The following is a 26,541-nucleotide window of genomic DNA, read 5'->3' as shown; positions in this document are numbered from 1 at the left end:
CTTCTGTCTCATCGTGTTTTCACCCAGAGAGAAACTACTGAGGTTTTTCTCAGAGTAGGACATGAAAGAATAAATTCTTAGCACTTAGTTTCCTGCCTCCCAAATGAGCCAAAAGACTAGGCAAAAATCTCAGAAATCAATCCTCTATGAGGGGTCTAGAGTCATCTTTTGTTAAAGGCAGGTAACAACTTTTTCTAACATAATTTGAACCTTCTGATTTCGAAAATAGTTGTTACCAAGCTGAATTTTGATGTTTAGATCTTCAAACTTGCAAACAAATATGGCCACCAAAATTCACCAGAAACGTTTGACATACCAACAGCACGTGTGTGAATTTGTCAGCATCAAACTATTTGGCTTAATTCCTTTTCAGTCTATTAAGAACAGAAAATGAGAACACATCATTGTTTTACCACCTATTGCACCATATTCAACTTCTTATGGCATCTAGTCATCTATGTATCAGGATATTAGAAATAAGTTACAATAACACATAGTTTTCTCCTTTTCTTGAATACTTAGTATTTGTTTTATGGTACATAATGCTTTGTAATTAGAATAGAATTAACATAGAAGTAATGGTGATACAAAGAGAGAGCACAACAGTAGTTAGATGAGACAGTGATTTAGGACACTCATATTGGTTAGAGTTTCAGAGTAGCAGCTGTGTTAGTCTGTATCCGCAAAGGGGTACTTGTGGCACCTTAGAGACTAACAAATTTATTTGAGCATAAGCTTTTGTGAGCTACAGCTCATTTCATCGGATGCATAGCTCATGAAAGCTTATGCTCAAATAAATTTGTTAGTCTCTAAGGTGCCATAAGTACTCCTTTTCTTTTCATATTGGTTAGAGTGTAGCTAAACTATGGAATTGGTAGTAAGTCTCAAGAGAGCCACACCAGTTTCCTACAGTGTCTGCATTATTTGCCCAGAATTAAGTAAAGAAAATGTGAGTGAAGCAGGTGAACAAGGATTGCTCAGAGTAAGGGAGGCAATGGTCACCAGAAAAAAACAGCAAGACGTCAAATACAGAGAGGCCATTGACAGAATTGAGCCATCTTTCATTCAGAACAGACAGTATCAGTTGTGTGTCACAGAAATTGCTATGCCCAATACACTAACAAAGGCAAAATGCAGACGTAAACATCTGTAACTGATGTCTCATGTGTGGCAAGCTGTAGTGATCCCAATAAAGACACCAGTGTCCATAATGCAAGACAGTACAGTACTGTGAAGATAGACTGGAGATGATACGTGTTTTGTGAGGAAGTGCATCCTAAACAGAGACTCATCTCTTTAACTACAATCAACATGAGTTAACAGTTAATGAAGGCAACTGTATTGGATCACAAAATTAGTGTTTGTGTATCTGGAGTAAATGACCTCATAGCTGCTGAAGACAAGTATCACCTGACTTGTTAAATCCCATTTATGAGGTCTGTGATGAAAAAGAGTGAGGGCACTAAAATTACTGACACAGCAATGCTTTGGCTTCAAAATGAGCTATCTGATGTTTGGCATCATTACTGCAAAATTGCAAAGGAAACTGAAATTGAAATTCTTCCACACTCTGACAATCAATCAAAGATCATCATTCAAGGAAAAACTCCAAACTCATATTAGGGATTTAGTTCATTTCATTTCATTTCATTTCATTGCCTGATGGGTCTCCTGCTGAGAGATAAACACTCTTAGTTCTAGCCAAGTATAAATATGTACCTATCTCACAAATAACAGATTCTCACCAACATGAGGAGATGGCCATCCCCATTTACCACCTCCAGGAAGACATATTTCTGTCACTGGTACATGTTTGCATTGAAAATTCAGGGAAATACTTTGCTATAGAGCTTTCAGTGTCAGTGAGGATAATGTAGCTGCTTTCATTCCAAATAGCATGTACATGTTCCCACTGCCTTAATTTATGCCAGGGCTGAGTTCCAGTAACTCAAGGCTTGGCAGTTTATAGCCCTGGCGTGTCTGGGCTTGCCACATCAGTTATGAATGTAAAATAATCGCTAGAGCCCCAGCACCTAATTGATTGAGCCCCAGCACCTCTTTCATTACAAATTAAGTCCTGCATGTTCCCCCGCCCACTGTATGAGGGGTAGTCTCTTCTTGAGGACAATGTGATGAAGAGAACTTTGAGAAACAAGAATCAGTGCAATTCAATGTGTTTAGTATGGCTCAAGACAATATATATGGTGTGAGTGGTGCAAAGGAATGGCCATCAAAGCATATAGGCCTTGAGTACACCCTTCATTAGCCAACAAAGTCAAAACAACTTGTTTATCTTTTAACTTTCCATAGGGGTGGCCACTGCACTAGTTATGAAGGAATCCTAAAGGTGGGGACAGCCCTAGCAGAGAAAATCCTATAAACTATGGATGCTAGAAACAGTGCTGTAATTCCTTCCAACCTGACTCCCAGCTGACAATACTGACGTACATGATGCTTCTCTGGATGGCAAGCGCCCGTTCCATGAAACCCAGATCACTGCTTGGCAAAGAGGACCTGCCTCTGAGCTGATGCTGGATGATCTAAAGGCAACAAACAGCAGCACAGCATTCCTGATGCAGTTGACACCATCATACCACCCAATGTAAGAAATAATACAACAGAATCAGTATTCAAGGACTGTGTTTGCAGAGAATGGTCCTCTGAATCTGAAGAAAACTGCAAAGCTGCAGTGCCGGCAAGAGTTTCTGTTGTGGCCTTTATCATTAAACATCAAAATGAGAACCCAAAATGTGGATGGACACATTTCAACCACTTGCACGTGACAGCAGAAGCAGAAACAACCACCATTGGATACTTGTCAATCATTCAAACCCCTGCCCATGAGCTATACACCCTTAATACTCTTGCAAACATATTATCCATGCTTGGGCAGAAGTATGTGGTTCTAATATTGGTGAAGCTCTGATGGAACTAAAATGGGCCACATCGGAGCAGAGGGAGTGGCTTATTCCACAATAAGGCTCCATATCTCAATGAACTTTCAAAAATGTATAGGCCAGCACACACAGGCTTCAGGGTTAGCAGATGCCTGTACTGAAAGTGGAGCTCATGGACCAATTCCAACAGAACAAGATATGAATGGCCAATCATATGCCAGGGTGATGCGGATCCACACACTGACATTTCAAGCATGGTGGAGGCTGCTTCTTCTACAACTCTTGGACTTTATAGCAGCTTATGATCAAGAGCTCAAAGAGGATAACATCAAAGCTGATCAGTCACATTCTTATGGTGAGCTCAGTTCAGTTCATGCCTCACAAAGATTTTGAAATCTCACCCTCCGCGTTTGTGAACAGCAAAGGTGAAGGTCGTGTGAACCTCAGGTTTTGGTGGCAGTACGTGGAAAAGTAGCCCTACGGCTCACATTCAGCTGTGCCCAGAGAGAAGGAAATTGGGAGCTGCATCTCTTCACCTTCAAGTGTCTGCGGCCAATCTTCATGAGCCATGACCACAAAAACTCTGCAAGGTGGAGTGCCATCTACAATTGCAGAAATGCATCTGTTTCCATCTGAAGTGCTCAAGGAGTTCCAGCAAGAGAACTTTGTTGCCAAGAGATCATGTCAGAAGTTCAACTAAATGTATTACATTTTAGAATGCCTCGTTTAAAGATTCTGATGTTTGTTATCCAAGGGAAAGGGATGTACATTTCATACCCTATTAGACTGGCAGGTTTGTTGTGCCAGCGTGTGAGCACAACAAAGCATAATCCACAATCAGAACTTTGACAGGTATAACAGGCAAATCATGCTTTTCTTCAAACATAGGAGACCCAATCCTTGGTCCTGCTGCTGTTGCAAAATGCTCTCCTGTGTGCAGCAAAATGACTTGAAACTTTCCTTAAAAGTTCAGCTGATGATTCCCCTATTGTGAGGGGAAAGCTCAGCTACCATAAAGCTGGCGTGTTCAGCTACATGCCATCCCCTCCCAACTCCCCGTAGACAGAGAGTACATTGGGGCTGAAGGGCACATTCCTTTCAGAAGCAACTCCCTAGTTTAAGTGACTATTGTGATGTACAGTAACCAAGCTCTTCAAGTGACTAGTGATTTCACCTGTCTCCACTTTTGGGAGCCCAGGTTGAGATGTTAAAGCCTGTCTTCTAGGTGCCTCAAGCAGGGGCCCTCAAAGTGGAAGAACACAAAATCTCTAGGCATTTTTGAAAAAAAAATGACTAGTATCTTCAAAATTGCATAACAATTTAGTTCAGCTTTTAGGGCTTGTCTAGATGGTGATTTAGTGCGTGGTAAGCGAGGGTGTAAATTTACAGCAAGCCACATGGACCCTGGAACCATGCACGAAGAGAGCTCTAGTATGCTATCTAGACGAGCTGTTAGAGCACAGCTGTAGGTGACCATATTTTTCCACTAATCCCTTGGTTGCTTGCTTGGTTGCTTAAAGTAAGTTTTACTGTAGTTATAACAGAGAAAAAATAAATAACTTTCTATTATGACATAATGAAATTCAACACGATTCCTGATATGGGAATTTAAACGTTAACAGAAACAGGATTACAGTCAAAATAGTCAGAGGAAGAAAAACAGACAAATGTGCACACACACACACACACACACACACACACACACACACACACACACACACACACACACACACACACACACACACACACACACACACAATTTTAAAGCAATCCAGAAGAATTATGCAGGCCCCCATGAGAGAAACAAAACCTGCTGTTCTCCTCAACAGACAGGGTATGGATGTCTTCCTGCTTTCATATTAATTTTTGACCTGGTGTGACACAGGGGAATTCATTCTCCAAAATTACTCCCCCTTGCCCCACCCAAATAAAGGAAAGGAATCCAGTCTGGCAGAGGCAAGACAGGTGAATTTAGAGCCTAAGGAAAATAGCAAGATCTATATCAAGGACACCGGGTATTTAGAACATAAATTATCTTAACCCTGAAAGGCCTGAAGCTCACCAAATCCAAAAAAAAAAAAAAAAATACAAACCATGGCAGTTAATACCATCTCAGAAGGCAGAAAACAATTGAAGGGATGCGTCATAGAAAACAGCCATCTGAAAGAGTTCAACATTCACACCAAGCTTTATTGGGCCAGATCCTTCTCAGCTGGTGTAAAATGGAATAACTCCATGGAAGTCAATGGAACTATGCTGATTTGTACCAACTGAGGCTCTGGCCCTAGGTATCCAACAACCCCATTCAGGAAGCTGCTCAAGGAGGCAGCAGTATTGTGACACTGAAAGGAAGGATTTTGATGCAACGTATAATCTGTTGGTGGTAAAAGAAATGCAAAATAACACCAGCCATAATACTGCTTTTATGTAGGGAAGGTCTATGTATTACTTATTGAAGTTACTTATCTTGAGGGAGAGTTTCTGCAGCTTGAAGAGGTTTTGATTTGGAATCTAATGAGCAGAGAGTTAAGAGAGGACTTGGATTGTGCATCGGTGCCCTGAGGAGGGTGTACCAGGTTTTCTGCAGCTGGGGAGAAGTCCATGTAGGTCACTTGTCTCTTGGCAAGGACATTCAGAGGGTTAACTAGCTTCACTGATACATTTATTCCGCATCCACTCTGGTGCATTTAGTTGAACACATCACCTAGAACGCATCCTTTTAGATGTCAGATTCTGATGGTCATTTACCCCTTACTGGTGCAGAGACATTCATATCTATTATTTGCATACACATTTGCTTGACTAGGCTCCTATTCATTCCCTGAGTACAGCGATTGGTTTCAGCAGGTGCTACTGCTGTTTTCTTTTCTTTTTATAGGTTTAATAGGAAGGGTGCACTGGCTATACAAGAAATGTGTCCTTTCACAATAGGAAAAGGAAGCAGCATTCAATGCCTTTTAACCTGACACACTGCATAGCAACTTCAATAGCACAGGTGGCCAGTCATGCCCATTGCAAAGGATAGCCAGCAGGTAAGTTCATTTATAATATATAAATTATCACATGCACAATAAATCTTTTGCAGACTCTGCAGAAGTCATTCAGATTGTTAAATGAATTCATCTCTTGCCTTTAAAACTTTTCCTTTTCCGGAAAAGGAAAGGGGTTCCCTCTTATTACTGCTCTTGGCAAGCCTTTGGAAGTGACATTGGTGCTGAGGTTGAGGAGGAAACCAATGACATGCTCCATTGTTTTTTCTCCTTTCTTCACTGGGCAGTAGTGAGTAGAGAAGATATAGAATATCCACTACTGCCCTCCTCTCCGTTTGAGCACTGGGAGTGTGTGCAGTACTTCCTGGGAATATTTCTGGGACATGAGCTTTTACGGGTATAATGTTCTTTGTCCATGCACAAAATTCCCTTCCATACAATGCAGGGTTATATTCATCACTGTTTTGTTCAGCTGTTGAAACAAGCCATGGGACATTTCTGCTTCAGTGTTGTTGTTTTATGAATTAAGGATTGTTTACTATGATTGTCTGAGCTTCTTTAGACCTCAACAGAAGTCTACTATTGCACTCCCCACTGCATATGTGAACTCTATATTAGATGTGGGACAAAAACAAAATCCTGGATCTGAACATCTCAAAATTTATCTTTGTAATGGGACAAATCAAAACTCTGGATGGGGCCCGCATCCTCTCCAGGGCCCAGATTCTGCTATGATGCAGCTGCTTTGTGTTGGCAGTGTGGTACAACACAAACTCTAAAGCCAGTTTACCTGACCATGAGAAAATCCCCCTATTGCAGGGAGAATCCAACAAATCCAAACAAAAATTTTCTAGACTATGCACTGTGGCTGCTTACTGTACTTTTAAATGCTCCTGACATCATGGAAATTAAGAAGTGATAGACTTGCATGGCAATTTTATAATTGATAAGAGTCAGCATTTTAGGTGAGGTATATTTTATGTACACTGAAATCAAAAATAAATTTAGATGAAACCTACAATGTACCAGCAATAATTAATATACCAGTAATAATAAAACTTTGTATTTCTACAGCTCTATTCGAACTTTGCATTTCCATTGCTAACATTCCAGGACCCAAAAATGCTTTGCAAAAATTAATAAGTGATAAGCTTCACAACACTTTTGTGATGGGTGAAGCATGACTTTTCACATTTTTCTAGATTTTGCACTACATAATTGCATCCGATGAAGTGAGCTGTAGCTCACGAAAGCTTATGCTCAAATAAATTTGTTAGTCTCTAAGGTGCCACAAGTTCTCCTTTTCTTTTTGCGAATACAGACTAACACGACTGCTACTCTGAAACCTATAATTGATAAAAGTCACTTTTTCTTATCTGAATATTTTTCAAGAAAGGGGTCCAGGTCATCAGCTATGTAAATTGACATAGCTCTGCTGAAGTTAAGGGAGAAATAATATTTTACATACTTTATTCCCACCATACTATCATAGTTACAGGGCAAGCAGTGCCTTATACCCCTTTACAGTCCCTTATGAGTACGTTTCTCAGGTGACAGGTTTTGCTACTTTCATCCCTCTTTGGGTGGGTCCGCATGGTTCTATCACTCTTAGACAGGATCCTGGAATGGCAACCTCCCAATTCCAGCCACATTAACATGACAGACCCAAATGAATCGGGCACCTGCAAGTAACTTCTCTCTGGGTGCATGTGATCAACAGCTGATCAAAGGGTCTCAGGACAACTCCTTCTAAACAAAGGTATTGTCTATCCACGCAAAGGTACATGTCAAGCATAGAAAAGGGTTAAAAACCACAAAAGTCCCATGTCTGGGTCTTGCCTATACCTTAGTACTTCTCTCAAACCTTAAGCAAACTTATCTGCCTCAGATACATCCCGTACAGCCTCTGACTGCCCTGCTGTATTCTCTGCCTCTTTGAGTCTTTCTGTTAGTGTCTCACCTTCCACAGCTGGTGGTAACTCCCCTCGTCCTTTCTCCGAGGGGGTGCTTTTAAGTGCTGAGAGTCCTTTTGATCACTAGACTCTAGCCTTGGCAAAATGGCTGCGTAACTTTTGGCTGGTGCCTGGAAAGAGCAACTTCTCAATTAATAGTACAGCCATTGTTCCCCTAGCTCGCTTGAAATTGTTTACCCAGGGAGGTCTCATCTCTGACCATTGTTCACTTCCAGCTTGCTTCCTAACAGCCCCTTTTAATTCACCTTCCTGCAGTCAGACAGAAAATGTCAAGCTCATAAACTGAGGTGCATGTACTATTCATAAAAAACAACAACAGCTATTCCCCCTCATTCTCCACAAACAGATTGGCTGTCTGTTGTGAGGGTGAATATTTCTCTGCTTTCTGACTGCATAATCAAGCACATAAGAACGGCCATACTGGGTCAGACCAAAGGTCCATTCAGCCCAGTATCCTGTCTGCCAACAGTGGCCAATGCCAGGTGCCCCAGAGGGAGTGAACCTAACAGGTAATGATCAAGTGATCTCTTTCCTGCCATCCATCTCCACTCTCTGACAAACAGAGGCTAGGGACACCATTCCTTACCCATCCTGGCTAATAGCCATTAATGGACTTAGCCTCCATGAATTTATCCAGTTCTCTTTTAAACCCTGTTATAGTCCTAGCCTTCACAACCTCCTCAGGCAAGGAGTTCCACGGGTTGAAGAAGAACTTCCTTTTATTTGTTTTAAACCTGCTGCCCATTAACTTCATTTGGTGGCCCCTAGTTCTTATATTATGGGAACAAGTAAATAACTTTTCCGTATTCACTTTCTCCACACCACTCATGATTTTATATGCCTCTATCATATCCCTTCTTAGTCTCCTCTTTTTCAAGCTGAAAAGTCCTAGTCTCTTTAATCTCTCCTCATATGGGACCTGATCCAAACCCCTAATCATTTTAGTTGCCCTTCTCTGAACCTTTTCTAATGCCATTGTATCTTTTTTGAGATGAGAAGACCACATCGTACGCAGTATTCAAGATGTGGGCGTGCCATGAATTTAGATAAGGGCAATAAAATATTCTCCATCTTATTCTCTATCCCCTTTTTAATGATTCCTAACATCCTGTTCGCTTTTTTGACTGCTGCTGCACACTGCGTGGACGTCTTCAGAGAACTATCCATGATGACTCCAAGATCTTTCTCCTGATTAGCTGTAGCTAAATTAGCCCCCATCATATTGTATGTATAGCTGGGGTTATTTTTTCCAGTGTGCATTATTTACATTTATCCACATTAAATTTCATTTGCCAATTTGTTGCCCAATCACTTAGTTTTGTGAGATCTTTTTGAAGTTCTTCACAGTCTGCTTTGGTCTTAACTGTCTTGAGCAGGTTAGTATCGTGTGCAAACTTTGCCACCTCACTGTTTACCCCTTTCTCCAGATCACTAATGAATAAGTTGAATAGGATTGGTCCTAGGACTGACCCTTGGGGAACACCACTAGTTACCCCTCTCCATTCTGAAAATTTACCATTTATTCCTACCCTTTGTTCTCTGTCTTTTAACCAGTTCTCAGTCCATGAAAGGATCTTCCCTCTTATCCCATGACAACTTAATTTATAAGAGCCTTTGGTGAGGGACCATGTCAAAGGCTTCTGGAAATCTAAGTACACTATGTCCACTGGATCCCTCTTGTCCACATGTTTGTTGATCCCTTCAAAGAACTCTAATAGATTAGTAAGACATGATCTCCCTTTACAGAAACCATCTTGACTTTTGCACAACAATTTATGTTCTTCTAGGTGTCTGACAATTTTATTCTTTACTATTGTTTCAAGTAATTTGCCCGGTACTGACTTTAGCCCATTTCAGTATAACTGAAGCTCCAACAGTGTCCCTACTCTTGCATCTCTCTGCCTGCACAATGCAAAACCACCTCCACAGAGGAGATGGCTTAGTTGAAATATTTTGACTCCCTGAAAGCAAATGGCAGCAGTATCAACTTTACATTTCTTCCCTTTGTAAGGATAACGCAAGTATTGTAGCAGTTACTGACATCTTCAAAGGCAGAAAACAATTGATAGGTTTTGTTTTGGAAAACAGCCACCTGAAAGAGTTCAGAGATCATACCAAGCTTTACTGGGCCAGATTCTCCTCAGCTGGTGTAAATGAACATATCTCCATGGAATTCAATGGAGCTTTGGTGATTGGCACCAACTGAGGATGGGTGGGTGTACTCAGGATTAGACTAACAGCAGAGTTTCTATTTGTTCTACACGAACGTTAAGATTCCACAGAACTACTTGTAGCAGCAGGGATTTGAAGCTGTATCCTTGGCCAAAAAAAAAATAAAATAAATCCTTCTCATCATTTTTCTACAATGTGCTATGTACTGCTTGCCTGCCTAACAGCTTGTCTGTACTGGGAATATTTGTACCACTATTGCACCAATGCAACTCCCCAGTATTGTTGCAATGCAATATGGGGCTTGCACTGATGCAACACATCTACAGTGGGGATTGCAGCTGCGTAGCTACAACTGTACAAATATTCCCAATGCAAATATCTCTCACACTCCACCCAAGAAATGGATGCATTTCTTTCCTGAAGCTGGGTGTGTGGATTATATAATCCATTTTCGGCCAGGTTTCACCCATGGAAACTAGACCTGTGAATCCCACTTAATATAAAGTGCTCCCCATAATTGGTCACCATGGCACAAGGTGCCCACCACGTCATCTCTGTGGGCAGACCAGGAGCCAGGTACCACAGCCCAGAAAGTGGGCAAGCTAGGCTGTAGAGGGAACATAGCCAGGCTACCCAGGAAACATGCTGCTTCTAGTGTACTATCTGGGCAGTCCCTACTGGCAGCCTCTACAGCAGCCCAGCCATACATTTAAACACCCTCCCTCAGTGGAACCCCTGAATTGTAAGAATATAAAAAAATAAATCCCAAATCCCTGCCTACCTCTCAGCAGGGGGGAATCTTCTGTTGCACACAGCTGGTTTTCACCCACTGCAAATGGGGCTGATTCTAGCCCATAGTTTGTAAAACACTTCAGTGGGTTTTGGATCAGGCCTTAAGGGATGACAGATTCTAAATAGGTGTTTTCCTCCCTCACACCCCAAAAATCCCACCCTCAATAAAACCCAGTTAAAGGTTGCTGGCATGAGAAACCCAGTGAGGCTAGCCCTTTAAAGCAAAGAAATGTCAAATTAGCGGAAGTTTCTGTAACGTTCCTTCACCCTTACGCATCACCTTAACCAGTTCCTCTAAGTCAGACTACCACAGAACCTGCATTCTGACCATTGCGTTAGTTGGGATATGGATGCCTTGGTGAATTGGACAGTGTGTTGAGTGGACATGGGGACAGTATGAGATCAACTATAAGGTTTTACATTACTTGCAGTATGGAGTTAGAGGAATTTGGTGAGTCCTTGCATGACTTCCTCTGCCAGAACTGGACCTCTAGTCTGCTTTGGGGAAGTCCTGATCTGATACACCAAAGAATGATCAGTAGACCAGCGCTGTAAAGTGTGGAGGAGAAACATGTTCCCCAATTCCAGGGGGCATTAGTAATAGTGGTATTTCAGATGGATGTTGTGACTAGGGGTAAAAGATGACTCTCAGACCAGTTCTCTCCCTCTGTTCCCCAAATATTTAAGCATCCATCTGCACCCCTAAATCTGATCATTCACCTTTATGCTGGCTACAGTCAGACTCTTACTCACAGATCCCACTGTTACCCAATGTTCTTCCCTGGTTCACCTGGTTCTGTGCTCAGCCTCCTGGTGAGTCAAGTACGTTGAGAGACAGTGCCAGAGAACAGCAGTAACTGAGTGTAGGTGTGCTGGCAGCTGCTGTTAGAAGAACTACTTCATGGGCAAAGTTAGAAAAAAAATTACATGTAGAACAGTGCAAACTTCATTGTAGTGCATCTGTGACGGACAGGTGTGTCTCTGAGCTTAAAGCTTGCACAGATGGCTGTTTATTTGCAAATGAGATCTGGACAAAGGTGAGACTCACCAGCCCAAATTTTAGAAAAGAAGGACTTTGGGATGTTTATATAATTATTCCAGGAACACTTTTTAGTGCATTCAATGGCTCTGACTTTTAAAGGAGCTGAGCACACAAAGTGCCAACTGAAGTCAATGGGAGCTGCACATTCTCAGGTCCAACCTTCAGAAAAACTCAGACATCCTCTTCCAACTTGTGCTAGAGGTCTGAGCTACAGTGAGCAGTATTTGATAGCTGCTTTAAACTACCTGAGAGGTGGTTCCAAAGAGAATGGCTCTAGACTGTTCTCAGTGGTGGCAGATGACAGAACAAGGAGTAATGGTCTCAAGTTGCAGTGGGGGAGGTTTAGGTTGGATATTAGGAAAAAAATTTTCACTAGGAGGGTGGTGAAACACTGGAATGTGTTACCTAGGGAGGTGGTAGAATCTCCTACCTTAGAAGTTTTTAAGGTCAGGCTTGACAAAGCCCTGGCTGGGATGATTTAATTGGGGATTGGTCCTGCTTTGAGCAGGGGGTTGGACTAGATGACCTCCTGAGGTCCCTTCCAACCCTGATATTCTATGATTCTATGATTCTATGAGGATTTAAAGTCTCAAAGGCAAAAGCTTAACATAAGACTAATTATGGAGTCATTACCATGCCTGCATAATAAAATATTTCAATATCAAGGCGTGCATAAAACCAGATCAACGTTTCTGCAGTTTTGCTTTATTTTAGAAACAAAACAGATTATTTTCCTGAAGTCTGGCATTTTAAAGCCCACAGTGTTTCTGCTTTATGCAAAAGGGATGCTCACTTTTGCATATACTTCCTCTTTGAACTGCACATAAAATTTGCTTAGTTTAGTAAACAAGTTAATGCTATAAAATAAGGGAAGTTGTGGAAAAAAAATCAGTCTAACAATAAAGGCAAAGGGAATGTTTTTTGTGATAATTGCCCTGACAAGAGACCTAGACATAAGGAAAGATTTTGTGGGAGTAAAGAGTTTAGGCAAAATTATTTTATCCGTTTTAAATGTGAAACAAGGTATTTTTAAAAGATGGACTTAGCATCACTTTTAGGGTGGGATTTTTCTAAATTCCTTTGCCTTGGCCTAAGTCTGTTTCCATTGAAGTCAATGGTTGGTTTCAATTGGAACAGAGTTAGGCCAGTGCTGGGAACTTTTGAAAATTCTACTCTTAAGTTCTGGAAGTATAAAGATCTAATAGATTAACAACAAAAGACAGATCTGAGCATAGCCACAGCAGACTACTTCAGGCCTTTCCTAATTCTGAATTGTTGTTTTTATTTATCTTATGGCCCTTCCTCCAATATTCCTTCCATATGACAGTGCTCATATATAAGTCAACTTCAACTAAATTTTTCCAGTAAGATTTTGTATGAGATCTAACCCCACTCCACCCCATACTGGTGATTCTGTGTGGAGCTGAAGAACCCACCACTGAAAGGGGTTAAATAAAAGTTCCCACAGCGTACTAAAGCAAATGTAACACTTCCCCTCCCACACCCCAATATGACAAATGGCTTTACCAACTTTACCAACTTTACCAACAATATTATGGTTTGGCTGTGCCTCTCTGTCATTCTCTTCCTCTGACCTCCTACTTCCTCCGCTTCTTCCATTCTTTACTACCCTGCCCTTTCTTCTTTCCATTTTCTCTTTCCAGCTTTTTCCCCAGCATTGATTCACATGTGAAACAAGCTGGTTAAAGTCCACACGCAAATGTTTGTCGACTCACTAAAATTACAATATTCAAATATCCACGGGTTTTGTTTAGTTGCTTTCAGCTGATGATGTTGGAAATGAAAAGGCAAAGTATATGTATTTGCATTAGCATTTTGCACACTAGTTTGTTCAAAAGGAAGGGAACTTTTAAAGGGATGATGTCAAACTGCTTAAGAATCCAATCCCGAGCTCCCTGAAATCAACAGGAAGACTTTAGTGAATGTTGGATCTAGCCTTAAACCTCAAAATTTATCTACAAAAAGGAAGCAAAATGCCATGCAACATGTTCTGTATCAAAAATTTAAAACCTCATTTGGTTCAATAACAAACCTCTCAGCTTCTATATCTTTTTCTGTTCTTGGGTTATTTCCTGTTGATCTTCCCCTTCCTTCCCTCCCCCCTATTTTTGGGTGCTCTCTGTAGTAACTATCTACGCATACACAAACACTACAGCTATCTTTTACATAAATTCCATAATATCAATCTTCCTATAACGGAGACTGAATAATTTCAATTAACAACATAAGTTAAAATTTTCAAAGGTGTGTAGTAACTCCAAATCACTTAGGGATGTTTGAAAATGTTAACCATGGTTTCTGAATTTGCTACTTGATTGATCTGCCACTTCATGTAGTCTTGTTTTGAGTCCCTTGCTTCAGCTGATGTTTGCCATCAGAAGATTTCTGGGCTTGGTATATTTTCTGGAACTGTCTTTGTCAACTTCCCTAGTTAGAGACTGTATTTTCACAGTCATTGCCAGTTTAAACCATAGCCTTTTTATCTAGGATTTGAATCCAGATCTATAGGGCTGCAGTTATGTCGGCTGAGCTCAGCAACTGTTGCACTGCATTTATGGTATAACTAGAACAGTATTTAAATTGGATTTTTAGATGACGCAGAGGAGCTGACTAGAATAGATACACTTGTTCATATTTATTATTTTTTCCAAATACAACAAATGTACCAACATACCAGATTCATCATAATACACAAAGTAAGTAAAGAGGGTTATGATGAAGTGAGGGGAGGGGAAGTGCATATCTATCTTCAGGGTCTACTTTAATCAGAGTCTTCTAAAAAGTCAAATTCAAAGCAATTTGGACTTTCAGGCATTCCCTTTCTGTTGTAGCTCTACTCTCCACATCTCAACAAAGTTTCCTCCACCCCCATCTATTGGCTCGTTATCACTGCTCTCAGCAGATTTAAGTGAAACACTATTAAAAAGAGCTGCAGCCATAGGAGCTTTGTTTACAGAAGCTGCACCAGTGTTAGCACTGGCGAGCAAGATTTAGAAAATGTGTATAGTGCAGACAAGACCATAGGAGCTATCCATTCTTCTGGGTCATCAACCAAAATGAGGTTTAGGGGAACCACCTCTGCTATATTTTAGGCAATATCCTTCCACAGGGAATACTTTCTGAACAAAAGTAAAGGTCAGGGTTGGCTGGCCTTGCTATCAAAACCTAAACCAATGGGGACATGGCTTACTTATCTATCCCTCTTCCTCCTCATGGCCTGGAAAGCCGTTAATTAAAAGCTATGACCCAATGAAACTATGAGCCAAATAAAATTGATGGGATAGCTCCTGCTCTCATTGAAGTCATGGCAAAACTTCCATTAACTTCAGTGCAACAGGATTGGGTCTAAGGTATTTGTACGCACTTACATGTCCAATTAACTCCGCTTCTGAGTAGGGCGGGGAATCTAACAAGGACTGAGTCAGAGTGGGGGTGTAGGTGAGAGCAGTGTCCTACGCTCTCACTCTGCACTGGTATATAGGAGGAGTTAATACTACAATTAGACACTGTGAACTAATGACCAGCACACTCCTACTCTTTCAGTCAAACAACTCCAGACAATTCCCTTGTGGGCAGCTAACAAACAGCAGGGGGAAAGACTGTATAATAAAAAGGATACAGCTTTCAGGTGACATCTGTAGGCCTTGTTGTGACTATTGCCTGGCTGACTCCATCTTCATTAAAGTTCAGACTAAGGATTTGTTTCCATGAACATTTAGTGTATGGCAAGCTTGGGTGTAAATCTGCCAGGCAATAGCTGTTCATGTGGCCCCTGCTGGAGAGCCCTAACCTAAAGAAAGGTTAGTGCTCGTCAGCATGCTCCACACAGAGAGTTGGTCTGAGGCAGGCTAGTGTGGGGTAGATTCATATGCTAACTTATCGCGAACTACATGTTCATGTAGACAAGCCCAAAGTTACCTAGGACCATGTGTAAAAATGGTTCATGCTCAAATGACTCCAACACATGCTCAGATCCCACCATGGAGATAACCCAACCACGGGCTACATCGTCCACTCCTGAAGTAAAATCCACAAAAAGGAATCTTTGTAGGCATCCCCATCATAGATCCACACACACACATTGTTCCTTTGAGGGAGCAGGGCATTCCCTCTACAGAATGAAGCTGGATTGATCCCCAAATCCCACAGGATTTGCAGGAGGTCAGAACCATCTACATTCAGACCCAAGCCTCTGCGCCAGCTCTGGAGTCCCAGGACCCACACCCCTCCCCAACTGCCAACTCCCTGTTGCTGGGGCTCCAATGGAGCTGTTCTATTTGGACTCCTTACTCCTAGGACCCCCTTCAGAGGAGGATCCCCAGTATGAAGCGGGCTCTCTGGGAAAGCTATTGCAGCCTGATGCCTAGGGAATCCCAATGATACCAGCAGGGGAAGGATGCTGACTACCCACTCCCCATCTCCCACTTGCTGGTGAGGATCACAACTTGCATGGAGCACCTTCTGCAGGAAGTGGACACATACAAAATGGGGAACAAACAGGCGAGGCAGTAGTACTTCTGAAAAGTATCTGGGGGTTATAGCGGTTCACAAACTGAATGGTGAGTCAACAAGTGTGATGCTGTTGCAAAGACGGCAAATCTCATCCTGGGATGTGTTAACATGAATGTCACATGTAAAACATGGGAGCTAATTGTTCTACTCTACTCAGAACTGGTGAGGCCTCAGCTGGAGTACTCTGTCCAGTTTTGGATGCCACACCTCAAGAAAGATGTTAACAAATTGAGGAGAATCCAGAGAAGAGCAACAAAAATAAGAGATTTAGAAAACATGGCCTCTGAGGAAAGGTGGAATTAATTGGGCGTGTTTAGTCTAGAGAGAAAAAGACTGGAGGGGGACATGGTAATAGTCTTCAAGTATGTAAAAGGTGATCAGTTGTTATCCTTGTCCACCTAAGGTAAGACAGGAAATAATCAGCTTAATATGAAGCAATGGAGATTTAGGTTGGATATTAGGCTTCTAATTATAAGGATAGTTAAGCACTGGAACATGTTACCTGGGATGGTTAATATCATCTTTGTCCTTGGAGGCTTTTAAGAACAGGTTATACAAATACCTATCAGGGATGGCCTAGATATACTTAATCCTGCCTCAGCACAGGGCAATGGACTGGATGACTTCTTGAGGTGTCTTCCATCCCTACATTTCTCTGATTCTGTAATAGGAGGGAAGGTGCATTTGAGTCCTCCCCACTTCCTACCCCCTTTCCATGTGGGAGCGGGACCCCTTTCCACCTGGATTTAGGCCTTAGTTCAACAAGCATATGCATAAGTGCTGTACTGAATCAGGGCTTAAATGGGCACTGTCTTAACCCATATTAAGAAATGGCTTACACAACCCTGTGTGACAGCCTGGGTTCTACCAGTAAATCCAACTGGCTTGGACTATTACATGATTGTATACACCATTATATAACAATCTGGCCCTGCCTACACACAAATACATTATAATGACACCTAAAAGTGTGCTATAGCCCAGGTATGCTGGGTGTGCTGGTAGTACTTATGGAATAATTTACATCATCATGGGATACCATAACATGTCTGGGCCTTGTCTACACCAGCCACCGGCGCCATTCAGAAAACATAGTTCCGGCCAACAGCTTGCTTGGACCAAGACAGATCTAGTTTGGGTCCTGTCTGAGCTTCAGCGTCCGCTGTGGTAGGGACCAGTCACAACGTAGAAGCCCCCAACACAGGTAAATCATGGTTCAGGACTGGCAGTCTGGGTGGTAACAAATTGTGCTATAGTATTAGGCCATGGTATTACAGGCCCCAATCTTATAATGGCCCAGTCCTGACAGCGTGCCTTTAAAAAACTACTTCACTCTGAAACTTTTCACAGAGATAGTGACTCATGAGACTGGATCACACAGTGAATCATTCACACTTAGGCCATCACTAGGTATAAATGATGTTTATTTATGTGTAGGTGGCACTGACATTTGTTGTTGTTTTTTTTTAAATTGTATTAACTTGCTAGGCTAGTTTGAAATAGTTTTCTGGGCTATTGTGTTTCGATTACAGTCTAATTAGTCACATTCTTTCCATGGACATTGGAAACTAAAGACAATGGGAGTATCCAGGTCAGGATTTGACCCACTAATATTAATACCACCTATATTTTTATATAGATAGTAAAGTTCTAAAAAGATTTATTTACCTAGACCTGATCCATACCTAAAGTAAGGCTGTCAAATACAGCGTGTTTGGGCTTTGGGGTTGGTTGGTTTTTAAATTACACACACACACAGATTGGTGGGAAAGTCTCATTTCACTTTTTCCCCCCTACTGCTCACCTTTTAAAATCAGTTATTTTTGTTTAGATTTGGGCATCTGTTGGCCTCACAGAGAGTAGAAAAGCTCAGAATTAGAGCTCATTGAAATTTTCTGAAAATTTGATTTTACAATGAAATTTTAATTGAAATTTTAGGAGGGGAGAAAAAGCAAAATATTTTCCCCCAGGTTTTTCAATCAGTTCTGCTTATGGCAAATTCCTCTCTCCTTCTTGGAAGGACATGTTTTTAATTTTCCCCATCAGTACATGGGCTAATCTCCCATTTGCCACTGTCTGCCTTTTCTGATTAATACTTTTCCTGGATCCTTACAATCAAACAATGGACCTCATCCTAAGATGATGCAAATCAACAAAGCTCAGCTGACTTCTGTGGAATATGCTGACTTATACCATGTGAAGATCTGGCCCAACAGCGGTAACATGGTGCACTTGGAGTCCAGTGCAGTTTTAGGGCTGGATCCAATGCCTACTGAAACCAATGAGAGTCTTTCCACTGACTTCAAAGGGAAGCATTTCAAGGAGGTCCAAGAATAAGAGGAGCCCAATGAAATTACAATTAATTGTAATAGATCATTAATCAAAACATTGTCAATGCAAGGTTTGTTTTGTAAAGAACAAACACCGACCAATCCAGGAGGAAATAACAGAATTTATTTTTGTTTCTCCTCTTCACTGCTGCCTAGCATATTAAATACCTAGGCGAAAATGCAACTCATTTGCTGCTCTATGTTCAATACCTCCTAGAGTCCCATTGCAGTGCATAGTTTCAAATAAAAAGCAGGCACTTAAAAGAACAATGTTGTGTTCTAGCTCAGCACAGTGATGGCTGACCATGACAGCGGAAACTTTAAAATAAAGATAATCTGTACTCATTTAGAAAACTTTAGGGAAGGTGAAGAAAACCTGAGGCTTCTGGTAGGTATTTCAGTGTAAGTCCATCTCCATTTTGAAAATGGAAACAAGTGCAAGTGATCTGGATGCTAGGATGTTTGCATTGTTCTGTGAATCACATGGATTCCATTCCATAGCTGCCTGGAACGACAAATGCAAAACAGCAGTGGCGCAAAACCAGGGTTTGACATTTGCATTTGAAGGCAATATCTGCAAATCGTTTGGATATGATCTTTATGGCAAATGAGTCATGCTATTTTCATGGAGTTTGTTTTCATGTTTTTGCTGAATGCACAGAGTGCCCCTTACAATGTTGAAGTTCTATGGCCTCTGTTATATAGGACTAGATGATCACAATGGTCCTTTCTGGCCTTAGAATCTATGAATGTCCCCTCCAAAAAGGATTAAATACAAAAGCAACATTTACTAGTTTCATCAGTTACTTCTTGTCACAGTGCTATGCCAGACACGCAACAGAATCAGCATTTAAGTGCAACCATATTAAGAGTCCAACTGACTATTTATTCCTGGGTGATTAGAGAATAGATACAATGGGAATAAGTAAACACTGGAACTAGAGTCAGTTCTTACTAAGAAATGCAGTGCCATCTGTTGGAATTATCTGCAATATCACCTGGACAAGATGTACAGGAAGCTAAGACATTCCATACCAGAATAGCTCAATGTCTCATCTAATCTGATTGCCCACTCTATATATGACTGCAGGAGGTACTTGCATGGATGCCATCCTGAATTGTGCCCAATTTCAGGGTTGATGTTTTGCCACTCTGCTGTCAGAACCACCTTTCCTGCTTTGTATAATGCAGGCATGCCTTCCTGGATCACAACCGTATCTGCTGGGCAGCTGTACTGGTTATTACTAACATTGGCTCCAGAATTATCAAAAACCAGGCCAGTGATTGAAGCCCCCATGTCTTGATCACTGTATGAATGTCCTTTATTATTGCCCCACTGTTACCTATCTAGTCTCCAGAAGAGCAGGTCAGATGTAGGGTCACAGAATTAGTGTCAGTCTAGGGGATTGTACCTGTAAAAATAACTATCCAAATGCCAGACAGAAACGTCTGTATATAACCAGAGGTTGTTAATAGGGTTAATCAGTGGATACCCAGAAAGTATACGTCTCACCATCTGAGCATCTTTGTCCTGGAAAAAAATGCTGGATAGAACATGCCCAGAGTTTGGATAAATTTAGATCTGGTTCCAGACCTGAAATTTGTGATGTAGGCCCATCTCTAAGGCCCAAACCAACCCTCCAGATCGAAATATCCCCAAACTTTGGTCAAGTTTGAATTCAGATTCAAACTTTCAAGATGAGTCCAAGGAGGAGTCTTACTACAATGCCATAAAATATAGCAGATACTTTTGATTAACAGATTTCCATCTAGCCTTGGGGCTATATCCTGCCTTACTTCCTTGCCTGCATCTACTATGGACACTAGTAAGACTTTGTCCATGGGTAAAGGATTGTAGGTGAGCTTTTAACAATAAAATTTCTCATAATCACGTTTTACTTCCTTGTTTATATAAAATTTATTGGGCCCAATCTACCAATACCCTGTGCAGTCATTTGCACCAGTGCAAAATGAACGTCACATGTTACCCTTTCTGATTTGGTAGTACTTTGCCCAGGTATCAATAACTGTCCAGGGCCATAGTGAATGCGGCCTTAAATTCACATTATTAGTTCAAACCTGTATTCTCATCAGAATCTTTTGTTCAGTGAATAAAATTCCATTGTAAAAGGATAATTGCCAAAAGCAAATTACAGAGTATTCTAAACCAAATGTATTCTTTTCCAGAATATTGTCCTCAAAGTTAGAAGAGAGAACAGAATCTCCAATGACAAAGTGGATTTAAATAAAATAGGAGTTTGGTGGTAATATGGTGATGATCTAAAAAGGGAGTGAATCTGAAATCCCATTATTTAAGGTAAATATAATTCGTCTACAATGGAGATTTTATAACTTCACAGGTAGCGATGGACCTGAACCAAAACCCTCAGATCCAGATACCTCCACACTTGAGGGAAATCCATATGCATGTGGCCAGACATAGTTCTCATATTCCTCCCCCATCCACAACTCTCTCCTGTTAATTCATTATATAGCCTGAATTTTACCATTATTTGTCTGGCAATCAGTTACTGTGATTATTTATTATTTGTCTAGAGCCAACAGAGTGCTAGGAGCTTGACAGAAGGGCATGAAGACAAGGCCCATGCTACAAAAATCTCATCATCTAAACAGATAACATACAGATGAGGGAGAAAGTTTGGAAAAGCAGCAGGACTGAAGAATGAAGAAGAGCATATAGCTTGTAGGTCCCATGCTTTTTTAAAAATGAGTTATGTATCAGAAAACACTTCACTGTGTGGGATGAGGGACTTCACAGAGAAGGTAGAAGCATGGCAATCTGTATGAAGGAAGGGTTGCAAAGCTGTTGAGAAGTCAAGAGTGGGAGCAGGCTGCGGAAGGGACAGTTACTAAAGGTGGAGAGAATAGAAAGAGGGAATGTAAAAGGAGAAAGCAGAGAAATAGATATCATGCAGGCTGTGCATGGGATTTGAAGAGGAGGACAGCATGCTTACATCTGATGTGGTAAGGCATGTCACCTTGAAACAGAATCTGTTCATTTACAGGATTTTTACTCTCTAACCACTCTAGCCTGTTATTCTAGAGGCACTCATGAGTGCTGACTTGCTGGCACAGACCTAATTTTTTAAAAGGATGAAGAACATGGAAACATTTGTTTAGTAAAAAAAAATAATCCACATTCCATATAAAAAAGGAGACCTGGATTTTTCAGTCAGTTTTTGGGGCTTGTGGACTCTGGCAAAGTCTTGTTAAAAGCACTGGGGAAGTTGTTTGTTTTTGTCATGGATATACGCACAAGATTTGGGCATATTCACTTTTAATAACTGATAGTTTGACTGCTTGTTTCTTGAAGTCACTCACAGATGGGCTGGCAAGTGTTTCATTGGAATAAGCAGTAGTTGTGAGGAAAATGCTCATTCACAAACAGAAACTTCCAAGAGGATGACAATACAAAAAGGGAGGACAGGTTGAGGCGTGCCTAGGTATTTGAGGGATACACTTAGACACAATTTTCACACAGGTGTAGGGTGGTTTTGCTTTTTTCAACCCTAGCATGATAGATTATTAATCATCTTTAGCCAGTCTGTGGGAGAGTAGCAGACACATGACAAACAGATTGCACTGACTGCATTGTTGGTTTAAACCCCACTACATAGCATGGTTCCATTAGATTCACACAGGTTAATGCATTTAGAGACGTCTCATGGATTTTGGTTATAGGTGAATTTCTGCAACGTTGGGAGCATGCTGTCTTGGTGCGCTTTCCCTCTTCTGCAGATGCATATCTACATCCACGTACGGATGGGAGTGTAGGACTGTTATGTTGTGCCCAACAACTATAGACCATTCAAGTCTCACAGACTGCAAATGAGACACATGCAATCAGTGAGTCATTCTCATGAACAGCAGGGCTGAACCTCCCCACAAGTAGCTTCAGGCCAGTACAAAAGCATCAACTTTGTTGTTTTGGGTTGCTACACAACAGCGTAGCATCAGGGTAGCACAATGGGATGATAACACCAAGAAGTTGCAACACAAACATTGCTAGTTGCTGCCACCACCACAGCTGTGGTTTCATGCCAAGGCCCCTCTTTTCAGCTTGTGAGATCTTGGTTCAATTCCTGGCTCTGCCATAGATTTCCCATGTGACCTTGGGCAACTCACTTCAAATCTTTGTGCTTTGGTTCCCTAGCTGCAAGATGAGTATAATAGTACTTCCTTTGTCTCCTCTAATTTGATCCTAAACTCTGCTATATATATGCACAATAGGAGGCAGCCCTCACGCCACTTAGCAAATCGGACTCCAGTCTTAGCTGTAACATAATGTTATGCTACTACAGTAACATATTAACATTAAGACAAAATGCTAAAGCAGGGGTAGTCAATAGGCGGACAGCGGGCCAAATCCAGACAGCCAGATGCTTTTGAACAGACTCCAAAATCTTATAATTATTGTTATTAATTTTTTAATTATTTTCTCTGGTCTGGACCTTGACCAAGAAATGTGGACCTCAACAAAAAAATAACTGACTACTCCTGTGCTAAAGGGTAAAATAGGGGAATACATATGAACACTTTGAATGAAGATTAATTGTCATTTATTAACTTTGGTACATTTTTTGACTTTCCCAATCTAACCTGAATATTTTTGAACTCTCATCTTTAAGTGCTCCATTATTTCAGAGAATCTATCTACAATTATTATCATACCACTGCTCCAATGGAAGACACAGAAGCCAAACTTTGCAGTAATGTCAAAGAAGAAGCATTCAGAAGGGAATTGCCATACTGTACAGGAGAAATTGACTTCATGGCTTCCGGAAAGAAACGAGGGAAGGTATGATACTTCTCCCATTAAGGAACTTCAGGCTCTTGACTTCTATTCCTATTGTCAAATTATTTGGTTTGCATTACAGTAGTGTGCAAAGGTCAAAAACAGGAGCAGGGCATCAGTGTAGGGTGACCAGATGTCCCAATTTTATAGGGACAGTCCCGATATTCAGGGCTTTTTCTTATATAGGGACCTATTACCCCGCCCCCACCCCAATTTTTCACACTTTCTATCTGGTCACCCTACATCAGTGCTATGTGCTGTACAAGCCCATGTGAAGTCATGGTTCGTGCCCCAAAGAGCTTACAATCTAATTTAAAATAAGACACAAATAAATGCAACAAACCAGAAGAAAGGAGGGGGGGTGACAGTAATAAGATCACTTAGCTACATAAACAAGCATCATGCACAACTGGATGGCTTTGAACCATTTACACTTTTAGTTTATTTTACCCTTCCCAGCTTTGTTTATTTGCATATCATTTGCCTATTTCAGCTTCTGCCCAATCAATCTATTTTTTAAACTTCTACTTATTTAAAACATTTTTAAATGTACCCTTTGCCTATTTATTTATTGAAATTCTACCCTGACTTCATCCCCCTGCACTTCCAGAAGAAGTTTCTGTTACCTTCTGCCCATCCCATATCCATAATCTTGGTCTTGGATGCTACCTAGTAAAACTCCCCCGAGTCAAGTCCTCCACAGTCACTGAGACTCCAGAACGCCTCTCCTCTTAGACATTCAACAAGCCTTGTGCTGATGAAGGCATGGGATTCTGAGCAGATCCTTAGCTGCTGTAAGTCAGCATAGCTACTTTGACCTAATGAAGCTATACTGATTTACACTAGCTGAGGATCTGCCCCAAAATGTGTAAAGTGCAAAGTAATGTTAAGGTGAATCAGTGGCGAAGGTGGGAAGAGAATTCAAGCATCCCAGGCTCCCAGCCCTGTATTCAAACCACTAGACACCACTGCCTCTAGGGCAGTGGTTCTCAACCAGGGGTACACAGAGGCCTTCCAGCGGGTATGTCAACTCACCGAGATAGTTACCTAGTTTTACAACAGGCTACATAAAAAGCACTAGCAAAGTCAGTACAAACTAAAATTTCATGCAGACAAGGACTGGTTTATACTGCTCTATATACATACACGGATATGTAAGTACAATATTTATATTCCAATTGATTTGATAATTATGTGGTAAAATGAGAAAGTCAGCAATTTTTCAGTAATAGTGTGCTGTGACTTTGTATTTTTGTGTCTGATTCTGTAAGCAAGTAGTTTTTAAGTGAAGTGAAACTTGGGGGGTAGGCAAGACAAAATCAGACTCCTGAAAGGGGTACCGTAGTCTGGAAAGGTTGAGAGCCACTTCGCTACAGGACGCACACATGCATTTGCATTCACAATCATAATCAGCCAAATGACATCTTCAAGACTCAGGTGTCACTTATTACCCAATATACAACACAGAGAAGGAGACAACCTCATCTATGTCAAAAGAAAAGGAGTACTTGTGGCACCTTAGAGACTAACCAATTTATTTGAGCATGAGCTTTCGTGAGCTACAGCTCACTTCATCGGATGCATACCGTGGAAACTGCAGCAGACATTATATACACACAGAGATCATGAAACAATACCTCCTCCCACCCCACTGTCCTGCTGGTAATAGCTTATCTAAAGTGATCATCAAGTTGGGCCATTTCCAGCACAAATCCAGGTTTTCTCACCCTCCACCCCCCCACACACAAACTCACTCTCCTGCTGGTAATAGCCTATCCAAAATGACAACTCTCTTCACAATGTGCATGATAATCAAGGTGGGCCATTTCCTGCACAAATCCAGGTTCTCTCACCCCCTCACCCCCCTCCAAAAACCACACACACAAACTCACTCTCCTGCTGGTAATAGCTCATCCAAAGTGACCACTCTCCCTACAATGTGCATGGTAATCAAGGTGGGCCATGTCCAGCACAAATCCAGGCTTTCTCACCCCCCCCCCCTTTTTCCCGGGGACACACACACACACACAAACTCACTCTCCTGGAAAAAACAAGGGGAAATAGGCTACCTTGCATAATGACTTAGCCACTCCCAGTCTCTATTTAAGCCTAAATTAATAGTATCCAATTTGCAAATGAATTCCAATTCAGCAGTTTCTCGCTGGAGTCTGGATTTGAAGTTTTTTTTGTTTTAAGATAGCGACCTTCATGTCTGTGATTGCGTGACCAGAGAGATTGAAGTGTTCTCCGACTGGTTTATGAATGTTATAATTCTTGACATCTGATTTGAAACCTGTCATCTATGTCAGTCACCTATTTATTTTTTAAACTTTGGAAGGTGCTCAGATGCCACAGCAGTGTGTGGTTTAGTGACCATACAGAGGTAACAAACTCATGCATTCAAAATAGGCAGATGCAAAAGAAAAGGGAGGAAAGATACAAAAGTACAGTGGGATTTCCTATCTAAACTCCAACCACAAATATACTTTTAAAGTGGTTACTAGCAGCCAAGATTAAAAAACGTGACTAGTGATTAAAAAATTGCTATGACTTTTAAGGGGCCTGATTTTCAGAAAGGGCTGAGCACCCATTCTCTGAAACGTCAAGCACCTTTAAGATGTCTCAAGTTGGGCATTAAAAAAAACAAAACAAAAAACAAAAACACAAAATCATACACACACACCAAACAGGTTCCCAGAAATCACAAGGCACTTTTAAAATCTTGGCCTATGCATAGCTCGCTATAAATGTGCAATACAAAATAAATTAAACCGGATGATCAAATTCTATGCTGCATCTCTCTGGAAGGCACAGCCCAGGGGACTTGTAGGTAGGAAACTTCTGCCTTTCAGACTGTAGGCTGCTGCAGGACCAAAACAAACATTCCCTGATGTTATTTAGGCAGCCATAGGAGATGCTCTCAGTTATAGCAGCCTCCACAGCATTACCAGACCAGCCACAGTGGTTTGATTTGTTTCCCCATCCTTGGTTCTATC

General features: G+C 41.3%; 1 protein-coding gene across 1 annotated transcript in view; it reads left to right on the top strand.

The window, feature by feature from the left end:
• The first annotated feature begins 23,431 nt into the window (after positions 1-23,431).
• The window catches only part of TRPM5 (transient receptor potential cation channel subfamily M member 5), a 54,933-nt gene continuing 51,823 nt past the window's right edge, over positions 23,432-26,541 (top strand). Inside the window, exon 1 of the mRNA XM_077819948.1 lies at positions 23,432-23,548. Coding sequence (XP_077676074.1) covers positions 23,432-23,548 — 117 coding nt within the window. The remainder of the gene's footprint in view (positions 23,549-26,541) is intronic.

The sequence above is a fragment of the Eretmochelys imbricata genome, chromosome 6 (genome assembly GCF_965152235.1).
Source record: "Eretmochelys imbricata isolate rEreImb1 chromosome 6, rEreImb1.hap1, whole genome shotgun sequence".
NCBI classification, from domain to species: domain Eukaryota; kingdom Metazoa; phylum Chordata; order Testudines; family Cheloniidae; genus Eretmochelys; species Eretmochelys imbricata.
Note: the sequence above shows the minus strand (reverse complement) of the source record. Positions and strands in the feature narration are given on the sequence as shown.